This window comes from Lytechinus pictus, chromosome 16, assembly GCF_037042905.1.
Source record: "Lytechinus pictus isolate F3 Inbred chromosome 16, Lp3.0, whole genome shotgun sequence".
In the NCBI taxonomy this organism is placed as follows: domain Eukaryota; kingdom Metazoa; phylum Echinodermata; class Echinoidea; order Temnopleuroida; family Toxopneustidae; genus Lytechinus; species Lytechinus pictus.
Genome location: NC_087260.1, coordinates 2,634,992 through 2,650,953, shown reverse-complemented (window position 1 = coordinate 2,650,953; position 15,962 = coordinate 2,634,992). Strand labels below are relative to the sequence as shown.

General features: G+C 35.2%; 1 protein-coding gene across 1 annotated transcript in view; it reads left to right on the top strand.

Moving 5' to 3' along the window:
• LOC129279004 (G-protein coupled receptor GRL101-like) overlaps positions 1-3,504 on the top strand; it is a 52,766-nt gene extending 49,262 nt beyond the window's left edge. The window contains exons 18-19 of the mRNA XM_064111248.1: positions 1,728-1,799; positions 2,126-3,504. Of these exons, the coding sequence (XP_063967318.1) occupies positions 1,728-1,799; positions 2,126-3,230 (1,177 nt within the window). The 3' untranslated portion in view covers positions 3,231-3,504. The remainder of the gene's footprint in view (positions 1-1,727; positions 1,800-2,125) is intronic.
• Positions 3,505-15,962: the final 12,458 nt, after the last annotated feature.

The following is a 15,962-nucleotide window of genomic DNA, read 5'->3' as shown; positions in this document are numbered from 1 at the left end:
TCTTCTTTCATATGAAATCTTTCGTCCAAAAAAAAATTTGATTGACGCATGGTCCAGAAAAAGTTGCATGAAAACATGCTTAATTTCTACCAATTCGAAGGGTCACTGAAAAATAAGCATCTGGGCTAAAGGTGAATGCGCTGTGAGTGTAATTTTGTGGTTGGCTTGAATGTTATATTTGAATTTTTTCTTGTAAAAGATTGCTTGATATGATTCAGGGAGGGGCAGCGGGATGTTGGATGGGGTAGGGGTAACCCACTTAAATAAGAAAACAACCTTCCCAGCCAAAGAGCCTTTTCCTATATACTTGTAAAGATTGACGCACCCCCTTTCTGCTTCACCCCGCCCTCCTTCAAACATGTTCCGCCGCTCCTGTGAAATGCAGTGTCGAATCGAACGACAGAGAGAATAATTCTCGAAGTCATAGACTCCAGCCCGAGAAAAGTGTCTTTGGTGAATGCGGATTAATGCCTTGCTAAAGTCAAAACCACTACACCACGACGCGTCCACCATTGATTTCTTTATACCGATGTAATCAAACCCTGAGTAGCCTCGGTATTCCATTGATTTGATTTCAGAATTTCGAGCATATTTGAATAATATATATAGTGTCTAATAATACAATATTTTTCTTAACCACTAAAAGATAAGAAATATCTGATAGGGAACAACTGACACAAAAAAAAACATTAAGTGAACATTGGACACTTTATACAGCCTCTCATAATAATAGCCCAGACTTACACCATGATAAGTTAACTGAATTCTGAATACGGGGCATAAAGTTTAAAATGTCAATTATGGTAACGATTTCAAAATAAGTTCATGCACAATCCAATCAAATGACCATCCAGCTTTCTTAATGTACATATAGGAATAACAACTATGTACCAATGGATTCTGAAAGATATTGCGTAATTGCTGAGAAATTAGCATAATGAGTATGAAATTTCGGCCCGATGTGAGATATTTTTTCCAAGCAATAATAATACACTGTCCCACATGTGCTAATCTCTGTTGGTGATCTTCAGTGTGGTCGTTTTCCAGCTTTTATTTCATCAGGATTTCCCAGAGTTGAGTTATTGTAACTGTACTAACATTATTTTGACAGATTTTCTCATGAAATAAGTGTTAGCTGCCCCTAATGTGTATACTGAATCATTTATTTTTATTATTATTTATTTATTTTTATTCTTATTTGTTTATTTTTTATTCATTATATATATATATATATACATGCATATATATATTGTTTATTTCTTTATTTTATCTTATTTTTTATTCATAAAATTTACTTATAAAAGGGGGCCTTCACCCTACAAGCTCTGCTTTTTAGTTGGTCTCCTTCCCTTTCGATTTCATGGTATTATTGTATTATAAAAAATGATTTAAATGTATTTTGTAAATATGTATATTGAACTATCATTGTAAATGTAACTTGAAAAGATTGAAAGAGAAAATAAATGAATTTGAATTGAAAATTGAATTGAATTGAATTTCATTTATCATTAATTCTTCACCTAAGTATTATAATCATTCTCTTGCACATTTAATGTATTTCATATAAGCCTACTGCTTAACATATCAATCTGTCTGCTTCTTGGTAAGCCTACGTGTAGGTAGTTCCATGGTTTTGCATCAAACTATATCATCTCAGTTCTTCACCTGCATATCTTGTGAGCTGGAACTGATGAAATAACATATGATATTAATCCCCTTGTCTACAGGAATGTGGTCAATGTCCAGTTGAAAAATCTTCAACCAGATACTTTTTCAGGAATTACATCTCTCAAAGGCTTGTAAGTACAAACATTATTATTGAACATGTTTGACAATGACTTAATTTCCATCGGGCTTGACAACATAGTACTGATATGAAACAAGGATTGAAACATACGGAAAGGGAACAGGAAATATCGATATCAAGTACACGATTTTGCATAAACAATGAATGATACATTTCATTATGATAAGCATAACAAATTTTCGCCCGATCAATACACCTCCAAAACAAGCATGAACAATCGTATGAAATGATTTGATTTTTTTATAGTGTTCTCTTGGAAAATTCCCATGTCAAATTAAAGATAGAGTTATCAAGATACTGCCTTTATGTTTGTTTCAGGTCAACTGATGATCACAGGCTTTGCTGTTTGTTCGATGAGGCAGATCTGTGCACTATAGCTTCCTCGAACTTTCTGGATTCATGTACCCGCCTCATGCCGAACACTGTCTTGAGGATAGCACTTTGGGTCATAGGATGGGGTGCCCTCATCGGCAATACCATGGTGCTTGTCCTTCGATGTCGTATGGAGAGGTCAGCCAGCTCAAAGACTCAAGGTTTGTTCATCACAAACCTCGCCATCGCGGACTTCCTCATGGGAGTCTATATGGTAATGATATCATCAGCAGACGTGTACTATGGAGAATATTTCTTTCTTGTCGCAGAGCAATGGCGTAGCTCCATCGCTTGCAAAGTCGCTGGGTTCATCGCTGTTCTTTCCAGTGAAACTTCGGTCTTCATCCTTGCGATCATTACGATAGATCGGGTCCTCTGTGTTGTTTTCCCGTTCGGTAAATTGAAGTTTCGATCTACTTCTGCTCGTGTTGGTGTGGCGCTGATATGGGCTAGTGCATTCGTCGTGAGCGTTGTTCCTTTGGTTGTCAGCTCATATGTCAGCGGTTTCTATGGCCTTTCAGATGTCTGCGTTGGACTACCTCTTAATGTTGAATCAGAAGAGAATGGGGAATTAGTATTCAATTACACCACCCGGGTGTGGGATTTTATTAAATTTGACGCAACGGAGAGACCAAGTTGGTTATACTCAATAGCCATCTTCCTTGGAGTGAATTTCTTAATCTTTATCCTTATTCTAATTTCATATGTCGTCATATTCGCGTCCGTTCGAAAGTCAGCTCTCAGTGTGGCCAGTAAGGGAGCAGGCAGTTCTGCGGACCGCGCACGTGAAGTGAAGCTGGCCATGCGAATGTCTGTGATAGTCCTGACTGATTTCTTTTGCTGGATGCCAGTCATCATCATGGGTATTCTATCCCAATCTGGTGCAGTGACCCTTCCGGTGTCCCTCTATGCTTGGAGTGTGGTCTTTATCCTACCAATTAACGCATCTATCAATCCATACATATACACATTTATCGCAACATGTGGTAGGCCTCAGACGAAATTAACTACACAGACGTCTAAGACTATGTTAACTGATACAAAATTGTGAGGTAACATAAAATGCTAAAAGGTTGCAACACTAAATAAAACCTCATCTTTTAAATGCAAATTCTGAGGTACTACATCCTCAGTCAGGAGGGGAAGGCGAAGTAAGTTGAGCATAGGGGTAAGTTGAGCCACTACCCCAGACCAATAATGGATGAGTCAGACATTGTGGTGGTGTCATGTATTGATGGTCCATTACATAATCCTTAACACCACCACATTGTTTTCAGCTTTGAAACAAAAAGTACTTTTGTAGAGGGAAAATACAAATTCCAGCCAAAAAAATAAAAAAAGGTGTAAAATAGATAAGTGCTTTTTACCCACACACGTCTTTAAACATGATAAAGACATAAGAAAAATATTGTTAGTCCAGGTATGGATTATCATTCTTGTCATAGTCTTTTACATGATGGATGCATAAGAAATCAGGGACCTGGGAAGCGGGGGTGCTGGGGGTGCTGAAGCACACCCATAAATTTTCCTGGGGGTGCTGCGTGTATTATTTTCCTTAGACAGCACCCCCACGAAATCAGGTTCCCCCTGTATTTTTTTTATATGTTATAATGTACATAATAATCACATCCGACAATCACAAATCATTTACTACTGTCTTTCACATATTCCCCAATATTCCAATAACATGTATCCCTCCTAACGCGACTTAATCAACAGATCAAGCTCCGGCACTCCGATACAGACATGGTCGCACGCGGTATACGTGATAACCCATATACACTCCTCGATAGCAGGGAGGGACCAGAGATACTAGCAAACTAGTAATATATCTCTATTGGAGGGACATGGGTGTTATGTGGTTGGACTTGAAACTTCCAGGTTTTATGTCGAATAAGTGTGCGCGCGCCCGAACACCCGTGTTTTGTATATAAACAATTACAAGTCAGACAATCGAAACCAAACGGGGGTGCTGCGTGTGTTTCCATAGGCACCACCTCCTGGAAATCTGGTACAGGTGTATAGGTATATGATAAACGGACAGAAATGTAATGAAAATGAACGACGTTTTGTAGAAACCCCCCCCCCTTCAGAATTGTCCGACACAGTACTTGAAATAGCGTTTAAATTCACCTTTTTCAGATCGAAATATCAATTATTTTCTTCTCGCGCTTCGCGCTCGCATTTTAGATTTTTATGATAAAAAGAAATGTACTTAGAATGTCCAGATACTAGGTCTAAATCTAAACACGCGAACGCATGTTTATTCAGATACGCAGCTTGTTTTTTTTTTTTTGGGGGGGGGGGTACTCCGGGCTTAAAATATTTATTTCAAATACATTTTATCAAAATAAACTAATTTTATCAAAATCTGATAACAATTAGCTAGGTTATTTAATTTCAAAGTTAAGCAATATTTTGTGAAAACGGTGATATGCATGTTGTCATGAATATTTAATAGGTAGGTTGATAATGTCACATCCCCACTATCCTTTTTCTTATATTATTACATGGAATCTAAATTGTTTCATTTTTTCATACCAGTGTGAATGATAATTCTCCTTTATAATGAAAAAAAGTTGCAGCAAAGAATATCAAATGGACTAAATCAGTTGTCAATTCAATTGTTTCGGTTCTTGAAGGGAAAATATTGAATAAATCTAATTTTATATTATAAAATACAAAACAACAAGTGGGGGATATGACATCATCAGTTTGCTCATTGAATATTAATGAAGACATGCCTAAAACTGTTTCATCGGCAATGCAATAACTTTGATATTCCTTGTCTCATTTTGATCAAATCTTCATTCTTTTGTTTATCTGATTTTTCTTTATCTGTTCATACCATATTACATTCAGTCTGGACTCTTTGGAGTACCCCTTTAAACGTGCTTAAATCATAAAGTTTCAAATCAGAATATCAAAGATTTTCTGCTCGCGCTCGCATTATTAATATAGGAATATACCAAATTACCCATTATTTTCTTGATTTACAAAACATGAATAATGTCCCATTTTTAGGTCTGAAATCTCAATTTTGTTTCGGCTCGCGCTTTGCGCTCGCATCAATTGTATAGTTATATACCTATCCTATTTATGATTAGAAAAGTGCTTAGAATGTCTCATTTTTAGGTCTGAAATCTCAATTTTGTTTCCGCTCGCGCTTCGCGCTTCCATCAATTGTATAGTTATATACCCATCCTGTTCATGATTAGAATAGTGCTTAGAATGTCTCATTTTTAGGTCTGAAATCTCAATTTTGTTTCCGCTCGCGCTTCGCGCTCGCATCAATTGTATAGTTATATATTTATCCTGTTCATAATTACAAAAAGTGATTAGAATGTCCAGCATTTAGGAAGAAATGTCATTTTTTAGCTCGCGCTTCGCTCTCGCATTATTTGATTGTTGATATATGTATCGTCTTCATGGGTAACTGCAAACAGTCCTTATGATAGGTCCCTTTCGATCAGGCCGAGCGTATATTAAAAATATTATTATTATTACATATAATTATTTGTTACATATATATTATTATTATTTGTTACATATATACGCGTCTTGTTCAGGACCACAAACATTGCTCAAAATGTTAAATTTTCAGGACAAAATATATGAAATTTCCTCCCCCCCCCAAAAAAAAAATAGCTCGCGTTTCGCGCTCGAATTATCTAATTATATATTTATGTTCTTTTATAAGAATAAAGCTAAGAAGTGACTGTCATAATTATATATGAATATGTGTATATATATGTGTGTGGGTGGGTGTGTGTATAAACGAACAATGGAAAACTCGATTGTGCCCTCCCCCACCTTTGAGGAGAGAGATTTCAGCACCCCCACTGAAAAAATCGTTCCCAGGTCCCTGTAAGAAATGTGTGGTTGTAAAAATATCGCATGAAGTTCAGACTGGGGTAATTTGAGCCGAACAACATGGGGCAAGTTGAGCCATGGTAATTCTTATGGTAATGTATAATAAAAATAAAAAACCTTAAAAAAACATTGATATGCAGGCAGAAAGGAGAAAATTTACATGATAGTTCTTTTATTTTTAGAGGATGTTAGTATTTATAGAGAATTTACAAGTGAAAAGACTTTAAATAAAAATTGACATGCTGGTTCCTCCTGCATACATTTTGTACACAGTCTTGTGGCCCAACTTACCCCAGAAGGTGGCACAACTTACCCCACAGATGGGGCAAGTTTAGCGATTTGACATCGTTTTTTTTCAAAGGCGACAAGGACTTTCATTGTGGGGTAGAACGCTATACAGTGCGTCCCAGAAAAAAAACGAAACCGAGATTTAGCGATGATTTATCATAACGTAATCATAAATAAAATAGACAAATGACCTACCATTGTAAAGCTTAGAATCTCCCCTTTCATCTGATATTACTTAGATTATTCCTCATTCACGCATGAGTGAGCAAAAACAATTTGAAGAAAGGATGCCAAAAACTTATTTGGCGGGGGGTATCTGAATTTCAAAAAGAAAATCACATGACTAAAAAGTTCAATATCTGCTCTTTTGTTTGATACCTTAATCACAGAAAATGGTCAAGAAGTAAACAAGTTATGATCACTCGAAACAATGCTTGTATTTCCGTAATTTCATTCAATAAACGTGTTTTCACCGGTTTCCCACAGAAGCTATCGCACGGTAACAAAAGACTTAATGCATGGCTGATCGTCAACAAAACGGAGTGTCGAGTGAGTTTAAACGCTAGCCTGTAAAACCTCTTCATTTTATGAAATTATTGAAATTCAAGCCTTATTTCAAATAACCAGAACTTTGTTATTTCTTGACCATTTTCTGTAATTAAGGTATCAAATTAAGTCATCACAATGCCTCATTCCTTTTTTTTTGGGGGGGGGGGTGGGGGAGGATAAGTGGGTAGGTTTTTTTTTAAATTATTATTATGGTTGTTATTTTTTGTGTAACTAAATTGTGTTTACGTGATTTGCAATCACCTATTAATCATTTGTAAATTTTGTGATTTATTTCAATTTGTATAATAAAAACAGAATAAAAAAAAACAAATAAAAAAAATAAAAAAAAGAGCAGATATTGAACTTTTTTAAAATGTGGTTTTCTTTTTAAAACCCAGATACGGCCCGCCAAGTGACTTTTTGGTATCCCCTTTTCAAATTGTTTTTGCTCACTCATGCCTAAATGAGAAATAATCTTAGTAATTTCAGATGAAAGAGGAGATTCTAAGCTTTAAAATGGTAGGTCATTTGTCTATTGTATTTGTGATTAAGTTATGATAAATCATCGATAAATCTCGGTTTCGTTTTTTGTGGGACGCACTGTATATAGGTGAAAAATATTACCCAATAATTAAATTTAAAGGCAAGGTACTAATTTCTACAAGATTATTTTTTAACATGCAAAATGCAAAAAGTGTCACAACTTACCCCGCCTTCCCCTACCTATGAATATTGATTATGATATTCCACACACTACATACTCGATAGTGGATCGCACCTGCTCACCAATTCATATAGTTTATGTAAGTACGTGAAGTTTGAGAATACGAATACGTGACTTTATTTACCAAATTCTTTCATCAGAGAAATGTTGCTGTCTATCTAAATTTATAGGCCTATTCTTATATCTTAATGAAAATACATTTTTTAGAGGTTATTAATAAAAGAATACTCTATTGGCATTAATGAGACACTATTAATATGTCTAATAAATCGTATACAACATAGTTAAATGGTTCTTTACCATTGTCATTTGTAGTACTAGATTAAACGAAGTTGTTATCGCAATTGTTCATTTTCTGAAGCAGGAAGGAGGTTTTTTTTTCAATATTCTGATTTTGTCAATAATTTCGATATTCACAGTCATCTTTCTTGATCCGATATACCAATTACATTTTAATATCTTTGCAAAGATGTATATTACCAGGGAGAAATATTCACATTTTCCCGGGTTGATTTTTGCTTGTTTTTAGGGGTAGTCTTAAAGTCACTTCATAGCTTAATTCTTTTAAAGCAACTTAAATGTGTAAGAATGCCTTAATACATATTTGAATAGTGCGAACGCGAAGCGCGAGCTATTTTTTTTAATTTAATGTATTTTGTCCTGAAAATTTAACATTCTGGGCAATGTTTGACCCTTAAAAAGATCCATTATGATACTATAGATAATTACTGCGAGCGCAAAGCGCGAACAGACATTTTAAATATGCTTTTTTCCTGATCGAAAAGGGACCTGATAAGGACTTTTGCAGTTAGCCATTACAATGATACATATTTCAACGATTATATAAAGCGAGGTCGAAGCGCGAGCTAATTTTTTTACTTTCTGACCTAAAATTGACCTGGCACTTTTTGCAATCACGAACGGAATAGGTAAATGACTAAATAATTAATGTAAGCGCAAGCGGACGAAATTGAGATTTCCGAACACAAAACGAAATTCTCTATTAATATTTTGTAAACCATTAAAAAGGATGAGTAATTTGGTATCTTCCTATATTAATAATGCGTACGCAAAGCGCGATCAGAATGTTTTAATATTCTGATCTGAAAGTGGATAATTAAAGCACGTTTTATACAAAGAACAAGCTGCGAATCTCAATAAACAGGCGTGCACCAGTTTTAGAGTTAGACAGAGTCTGACCATTCTGAATACATTTTCAAAATTAAAAAAATGGAATTGCGAAGCGCGAACTGCATATTTGACATTCCGATCAGAAAATTGTCAATTTAAGCACTATTTCAAGCATTATGTAGGGAAATTGTGAAGTGGGTGTCGATTGCACTTAATTTGCAATCATTTCATAGGTTTTGCTTTATATATATGGCAAGCTTCAGTATCAACCAAGTTTTTAATGCTTTATATGTTCAGTGCATGTTTAGTAATCATAAATTTTCCAGTCATTTTTATGTGTTTAGCTTTTAACATTGATAAATCATTTTTTTATTTTCATGTGCTCGATTGTCCATTATAGAAACATGAATTTACGTTGACATTTAACTTTTTCATGTTCACATTTGCTATTACCTTTTATGCACCGCTTTGTTCGAATTATCCGATAGATATTTCATTTTGTATATTATTGATGTTTTTGAGAACGGTATATCATTGCTTCGTCTTCTGACTTCTTATTATCATTATTATTCTATTTCTTCTTCTGTTCTCTTCTCCGTGGTCTTTTCTTCTCCTTCTCCTTTCCCCTTCTTCTTCCTTTTTTCTTCTCCTCCCCTCCTCTTCACCTTTTTATGATTCCTTTGTGATATTTCATTGAGGCTTCTGTTTATGTTAACATATTTTTTCATATATATTGTTCGTTAAACACTGGTTTTTAAATGTTTACTATGTCAATTGTATATTATGTTCCACATGGCCCCAATGGAAATCAGTCTGAACTGTTTGGGCTATTTAAATAAAATCAATCTTATCTTATCTAATCTTATGCGAGCGCGAAGTGTGAGCTGACATAATTCATTATCATTTTAGATAAACTTTCATAGAAAATGGTATATTAAGTATATAGTTTGTTATATAATAAATATAGAGGTATACATAACTCACCAATCAAAATGCCTGCGCACAGCGCTGGCTCATAGGCATACGTTTTGACAATCAGATGCACATGAAAAAAATGATATTTTGATAAATTCATGCAACAGGTACTTGGCAAATCAAATAATGTAAATCAAACAAAATAATGAAAGCTCGATGTCCGAGCTGAACTATTTAATTTTTGTAATATTCATGTTACTTTGTGCAATAAAAGATAAATCCATTTTAATGCACTGTTTTGGGGTTTTCTTTTCCCTTTTTTTTTCTCGGCCTACATCAATTTCAAGCTCTAAGCTTAAGATGGAGGTCTCCCACATTTCAAAATGTAGTATGTCGATGTACATATATATTTTTTTCATAATAAAAAAGAAATTTATCAGTAAGAATTATATATCAATTGATCTGTTAGAATGTATGTATGCATATGTTATTCATTATGTCAGTTGCTTATTGTTATCTTATGCTGAGAAAAAATTATTATAATTTTGTATACTTCTGTTATTAGAATGCGGAAATAAATCAAATCAAATCAAATATGCTTTGTGTATTGACTTTTAAACTTGACATTTTAAGCTCTATACCAGCCTATTGAGCAAGATATGTGTCTCATCGTCCAGGCAAAAATATCATACGTGAGAGCCCGGTATGAAAGATTATTTTTTTTCAAGTCTTCCTTTGACCTTACTTCATTCTCTCGTCTTTCTCTTTTTATTTTTCTTTCCATTTTACGTCTCTCTTTCTTTCCCCCTTTTAATTTGTTTTTGTTCCGCCAATGGGGGGGGGGGGGGGGATGGGGCAGCGAAATAATTTTCCCACAAGAGTTCTGGGGACCGTTTCATGAAAGTTGTCAGCACTGACAAGTTCTCTTTCTTCGACAGTTACCATAGTAACAGTCAGAGGCCAGTGCCTCTCAGCCAATCAAAACCAAGGATTTCACTGAAATTGTCAGCTCTGACAATTTAGTCAGTGCTGACAACTTTCATGAAACACCCACCCGGACGCCAATATTCAAGATTTGCGTCTTCGGAATAAGAGTACGCACGCGCGTCGTTCGCGTTGCATGCATCAGCACCTTCAAATTGTCGGTACCCTTCTAACGTTATTAGCCCTCAGGCTTAGATAAGATCCAATTTTTAAAGGACAAATCCACCCCAACAAAAAATAGTTTTTAATAAAAAGAGAAAAATTCAACAAGCAAAACGCTGAAAATTTTATCAAAATCGGATGTAAAATAAGAAAGTTATGACATTTTTAAATTTCGCTTAATTTCACAAAACTGTTATATGCACATCCTGGTTACCAGGTCTGTTTGCAAATGAGGGAACTGATGACGTAATCCACTCACTTTTAAATTGTAAATAATGACAAGTCAAAATGCTAGGCTATATATAGGCCATGTCTAGTGTAGGGCCTAGGTTAAGGCAATGCCCTAGCCTACTAGGCTACACACAAAAAACAGAAACTTGCATGTGTTAGTAATCGTACTCAAATGTCAAAATAATTTTGACACTATAGCGACATACTTTGATGAGTACTTTCACTCAATGAAGGTACTTTGAAAACTCATCTTGTCGAGTATATTTCATTTGACACTATAGTGACACATCAAGTGAGTAAATTTGAATAACTCAATCTAATGAGTAACTTAACCCAGTGTAATGAGTATGTTTAAAGTATATTTACTGACTTTTTGAGTTTGTGAGCATATTACACACTTGATTAGTTTTAGCGATAATCTGACGATTAACTGCGCTGAGAAAATGAGTAGTATATGACTCTTGTATGTGAGTTTTGGGGTGTTGAGATCATGCATCCAAGTAATTTTACTCGGATCTCGCGTTAATTGCTTGCGCGCACACGTGATACCGGCCAAATGTGCAGAGCATGAAGACTTTTCTGGTAAGTTCTACATGTCTTTTTATTTATTTTCCCCCTTTTCTTCTATAATTACTTTTCTTGACAATAATAGCTTAGACCTAAATAAGTGACATCGTCCATGATTACATAAATCATGGACGATGTCACTTATTTGCCCTCCTCATAAATGACTCCAGCAATCGTAGCGGCACACTGGCCTTCACTCCCTTCTGGCCCCGGGGTAGCGGCGCAACAACAGGCTGGTGTGTGGTTACCCAAACCGAGAGGCGTGAGCCTCGGATGGATGAGAATGTAGATCAATGCACCCTGTTGTCACCATAAATAGCATTTATGTTTGCCCCATACATGTAGGTCTAAGCTATTATTGTCAAGAAAAGTAATTATAGAAGAAAAGGGGGAAAATAAATAAAAAGACATGTAGAACTTACCAGAAAAGTCTTCATGCTCTGCACATTTGGCCGGTATCACGTGTGCGCGCAAGCAATTAACGCGAGATCCGAGTAAAATTACTTGGATGCATGATCTCAACACCCCAAAACTCACATACAAGAGTCATATACTACTCATTTTCTCAGCGCAGTTAATCGTCAGATTATCGCTTTACCTGGCTGTGAGTTTTTTCACCCGTTCTGCTATCATACATTACAAACTTGAAGAAAAACTCATTTGTACGGATTGTTTTACATACTTTCACTGACAGGGATACTCAAGAAAAGTAGTTAATAAGTAATGTCCTTGAAAAAAAGATCAGGTGTAACAGAAACCCAGATTCTCGAGTAAAAACACATACGTTACGAATTTTTGCACTTAATTCTTTATGTAAAAAACAATTTTACTCATGGAAAATAGTTCTCGTTTTTTGTGTGTAGGGCATTAACTTGATCTCATAGGTTTAACGTAAGTAAACTTTGAACTTTGAATTTGTATTGAAAGAACGCCTTTTGGCCACTCGGGTGCAAATAAAGGCTTATACATATTACATGTACAAGTATATAAAGGTTTAATAATTAAATATTCACAATTATTATACAGGATATAACATATATACAGGTGCCCTTTCTTCGTGGACAGTGATTTACAATTGTATCAGCTGACAGAGGGGGAAGTTTGCATAATTACTGAGATGAAAGCGTTTTTCCTAAACGGGTACAGAATAATTATTGATACAAAAATTAAACAAAATATGGATGTTTGAGATTATAATTACAAACATTTGTTTCCTTTATGTAGCTATGTTAACCGTTTTCTTTTAAAAATTACCTTCAAGGAGCGGGGGGGGGGGGGGGGTGGGAGTTTTAGAGGACTTAAATTCCACCAATACTATAAGCAATCTAAGCGAGCCTGATTAAGAGTTTTCTATTAGTTACAGTAAAGAGCTTTTCCATTTTAAAAGTATTTGGTTTGTTACAATAATATCTTGGCAATAAGTTGGACCTAGCGGTCTTTAAAAAGCTACATTCAAATACAGCATGACATTCATCCCCGATTTGGTGTGCAATATCTTTCATCATAGCATGTGTTATAAAATCTTCCTACTACTATTGGAAGATGAATATCAACTATATTCAAACTCAAATTTATTTATTTCACTTCCATCAAACAAAAACAAATTGTATACCATATATAAACATAAATATTTGTATCCGTTGCAAAAAAAAATTAATAATACATACGTTGTGAAAAAAAAACACAATTTGGGCAACACATTGTAGGTTTTGAATATGTATACTATTTTTTAAATAGAAATTAAATCAAGATGGAAATGGAGGGACCCACTAAAAAGCAATGCTTGTACAATGTGGGCCCCTCAAAAAATAGATAACACAACAAATAACAAAGTGCAAATACAGATATATGTAATCAAATGAGAAAAAAAATAAATGAGAGAGAAATAATACTCACAAAATAAATACGAAGTTATCAAAAAATATAGTTTGATATAGGACAAAACAACCCGTCCTAAAATATATCCACCCTTCCCCACCCCACCCCCCAGAAAAGGAGAAGAATGCCCTGAGAAGATGGATGGGTGCTGCTGAACGTAGGTAGAACATATACCCAGGGGCGGATCCAGCTTTTTATAAAGGGGGGGGTTGGGGTGGTATGCGAGGGAGCGTAGCGACCGAGTCCAAGCGAGCGGAGCGAGCGAGGGGGGAGGGTGTGGGAGGGGGTGTCCCCCCTCCCACAGTAGGGAAAATTTTTGAAAAATAAATACATAGAAATAGAATAAAATAAAATTACAAGTTAAAAAAAAAAGATAAGATTAAAAAAAATGGTCCCCGGAATTTTTTTTTTTTTTGGGGGGGTTGCAACCCCCCCAACCCCCCCTCTAGATCCGCTTCTGATACCATCGTGGACTCAAGCAAACTGGATTCAATGATGTGTATAAAAGGAGAAAATATATATAAAATAACCTGGAAAGAATATAATGCACGAAAATGTGATTGATGCCGTGAACAAATAACCGGTAGGAAGGCGGATAAGCGGACAGGAAAGAAAGAGAAAATAGAGGAGAGGATAGACACAATAATGTATGAGGTTCAATAACGAGCACATCTGAGAAGGACTTGTGTCAGATTTTTTTTTTCAATAAAAAAAGGATAATGATTGTTTTATGTTTTAATTATAGTCTTTATAGTAATAATGATGACTTGACATGCAGAGATGATGAATTAGACTTAATTTGGGAGTATATTATAAGATTTTAATAGAGATAATTTGAATTTAGTCTTAAAAGAGTTCAAAGATTTAGCAGTTGTTATATCATTATGAAGTGAGTTCCATAACTTTGGTCCATCATATATAAATGTGTTCTGAGCCAGCAAAGTTCTTAAAAGTGGTAAATGGAATTCACCCAATCGCCTTGTTGGATAGTTATGAATGGATTGATTTTTTGGAAACATTGAATTAAATACATTTGGGAGGTTGTTGTTGTTATAGTCATACATAAACTGACCGAGATTAAACAAACATAAGTCTTTAATTTTCAATATTTTATGTTAACAAAATAATGGGTCAATATGAGACAAATATGCTGTGTGACTTATGATACGAAGAGACTTCTTTTGTAATAGGAGTAATTTGTCTAAGAGTGTTTGTTGTGTATTACCCCACGCTAAAATTCCATAATTTAAATAAGGCAATATAAGGGATGAATATAATGTAAGCAGGGACGATAATGGTAAACAAAATTTAAGCTTATTTCTTTCTTTCTTTCTTTCTTTTTACTGAAATTTCACAAAATGTATCAAACGAGTGCATGAAATCGTCCAATGTCACTTAAAAGTGCAAAAGAGCCCCAATGACGAACTCGGTCCCTTCGCTTCATCGCTTTCGGGTTTCTTCGAAATTGATAACCCCCCCCCCCCCGGGAAAAAATGTGCGTACGGTCATGGACCAACACATTCCTTGTTTCCAAGAATGATGGAATGTATACATTGCATGTTTGGGTCAAACATTTTGTAAACTACATGTAGAGAAGTTTTGATAGAACTGGCAGTTTTCCCCGTACTGCAGTAACCGATATAAGGGGACTGTGTATGTATATTTCCATCATAAATTTAGGTAAACGTGCAAACACGTTACATTTCCAATACTTTACTTTACATTTTGTGGCCTATCAAGCATTCATTTTTACATCATCATTACACATCAAAACTGGGCACATGGGCACCAAACATAGCTCCACTAAACGTAAAGTTACATGTACGTCGAATCCTTTGCCAAAAAGAAAATCGCTTGAATTTTTACCGTTATCATTATAATATCATTCATTAATGAAATATGCTTCGTAAGAATTAAGGAAATAGCGTACTTACGATACATAATAGAAAAATAACCACTTGAACGCCAGGTATAGAAATATATTATTTTGTTATTATATTGTTATTGTCTATTCATTTTTTGTTATCTTATTCATTCACTTATTTATTGGATATACAAGGTATCAACAAATCACCAAATTGGCGTCATTCATTAGGCTCTGTTTGGTAACAATACAACAAACCGACGACTTGATCATGGGTGTCGATCAGTGTGTATTGTGTGTGTGTGTGGGGGGGGGAATGCTGTTTTCTATGATTGTTAATTATCATCATTATTTTTTTGGGAGGGGGGGGGTGGGAAGGGTGTCAGTGGCGTTACGAGTCTATTTATTAAGTGGGCCAGAAATGAGGCAATGGATAAAATTTACAAGGCGAGCGAAGCGAGCAAAGTTTTGACGTTTTGGATACACATATCCAATTTTATGATAGATTTTGACATATTTAGTATAGCATATTTCAGCCTTTTCTTTTCCCTTTATCTCTTTTCTTCTTCTCTCTTGCTCGTGAAACATTTCTGGGGATCCTGGCCACCAACCACACA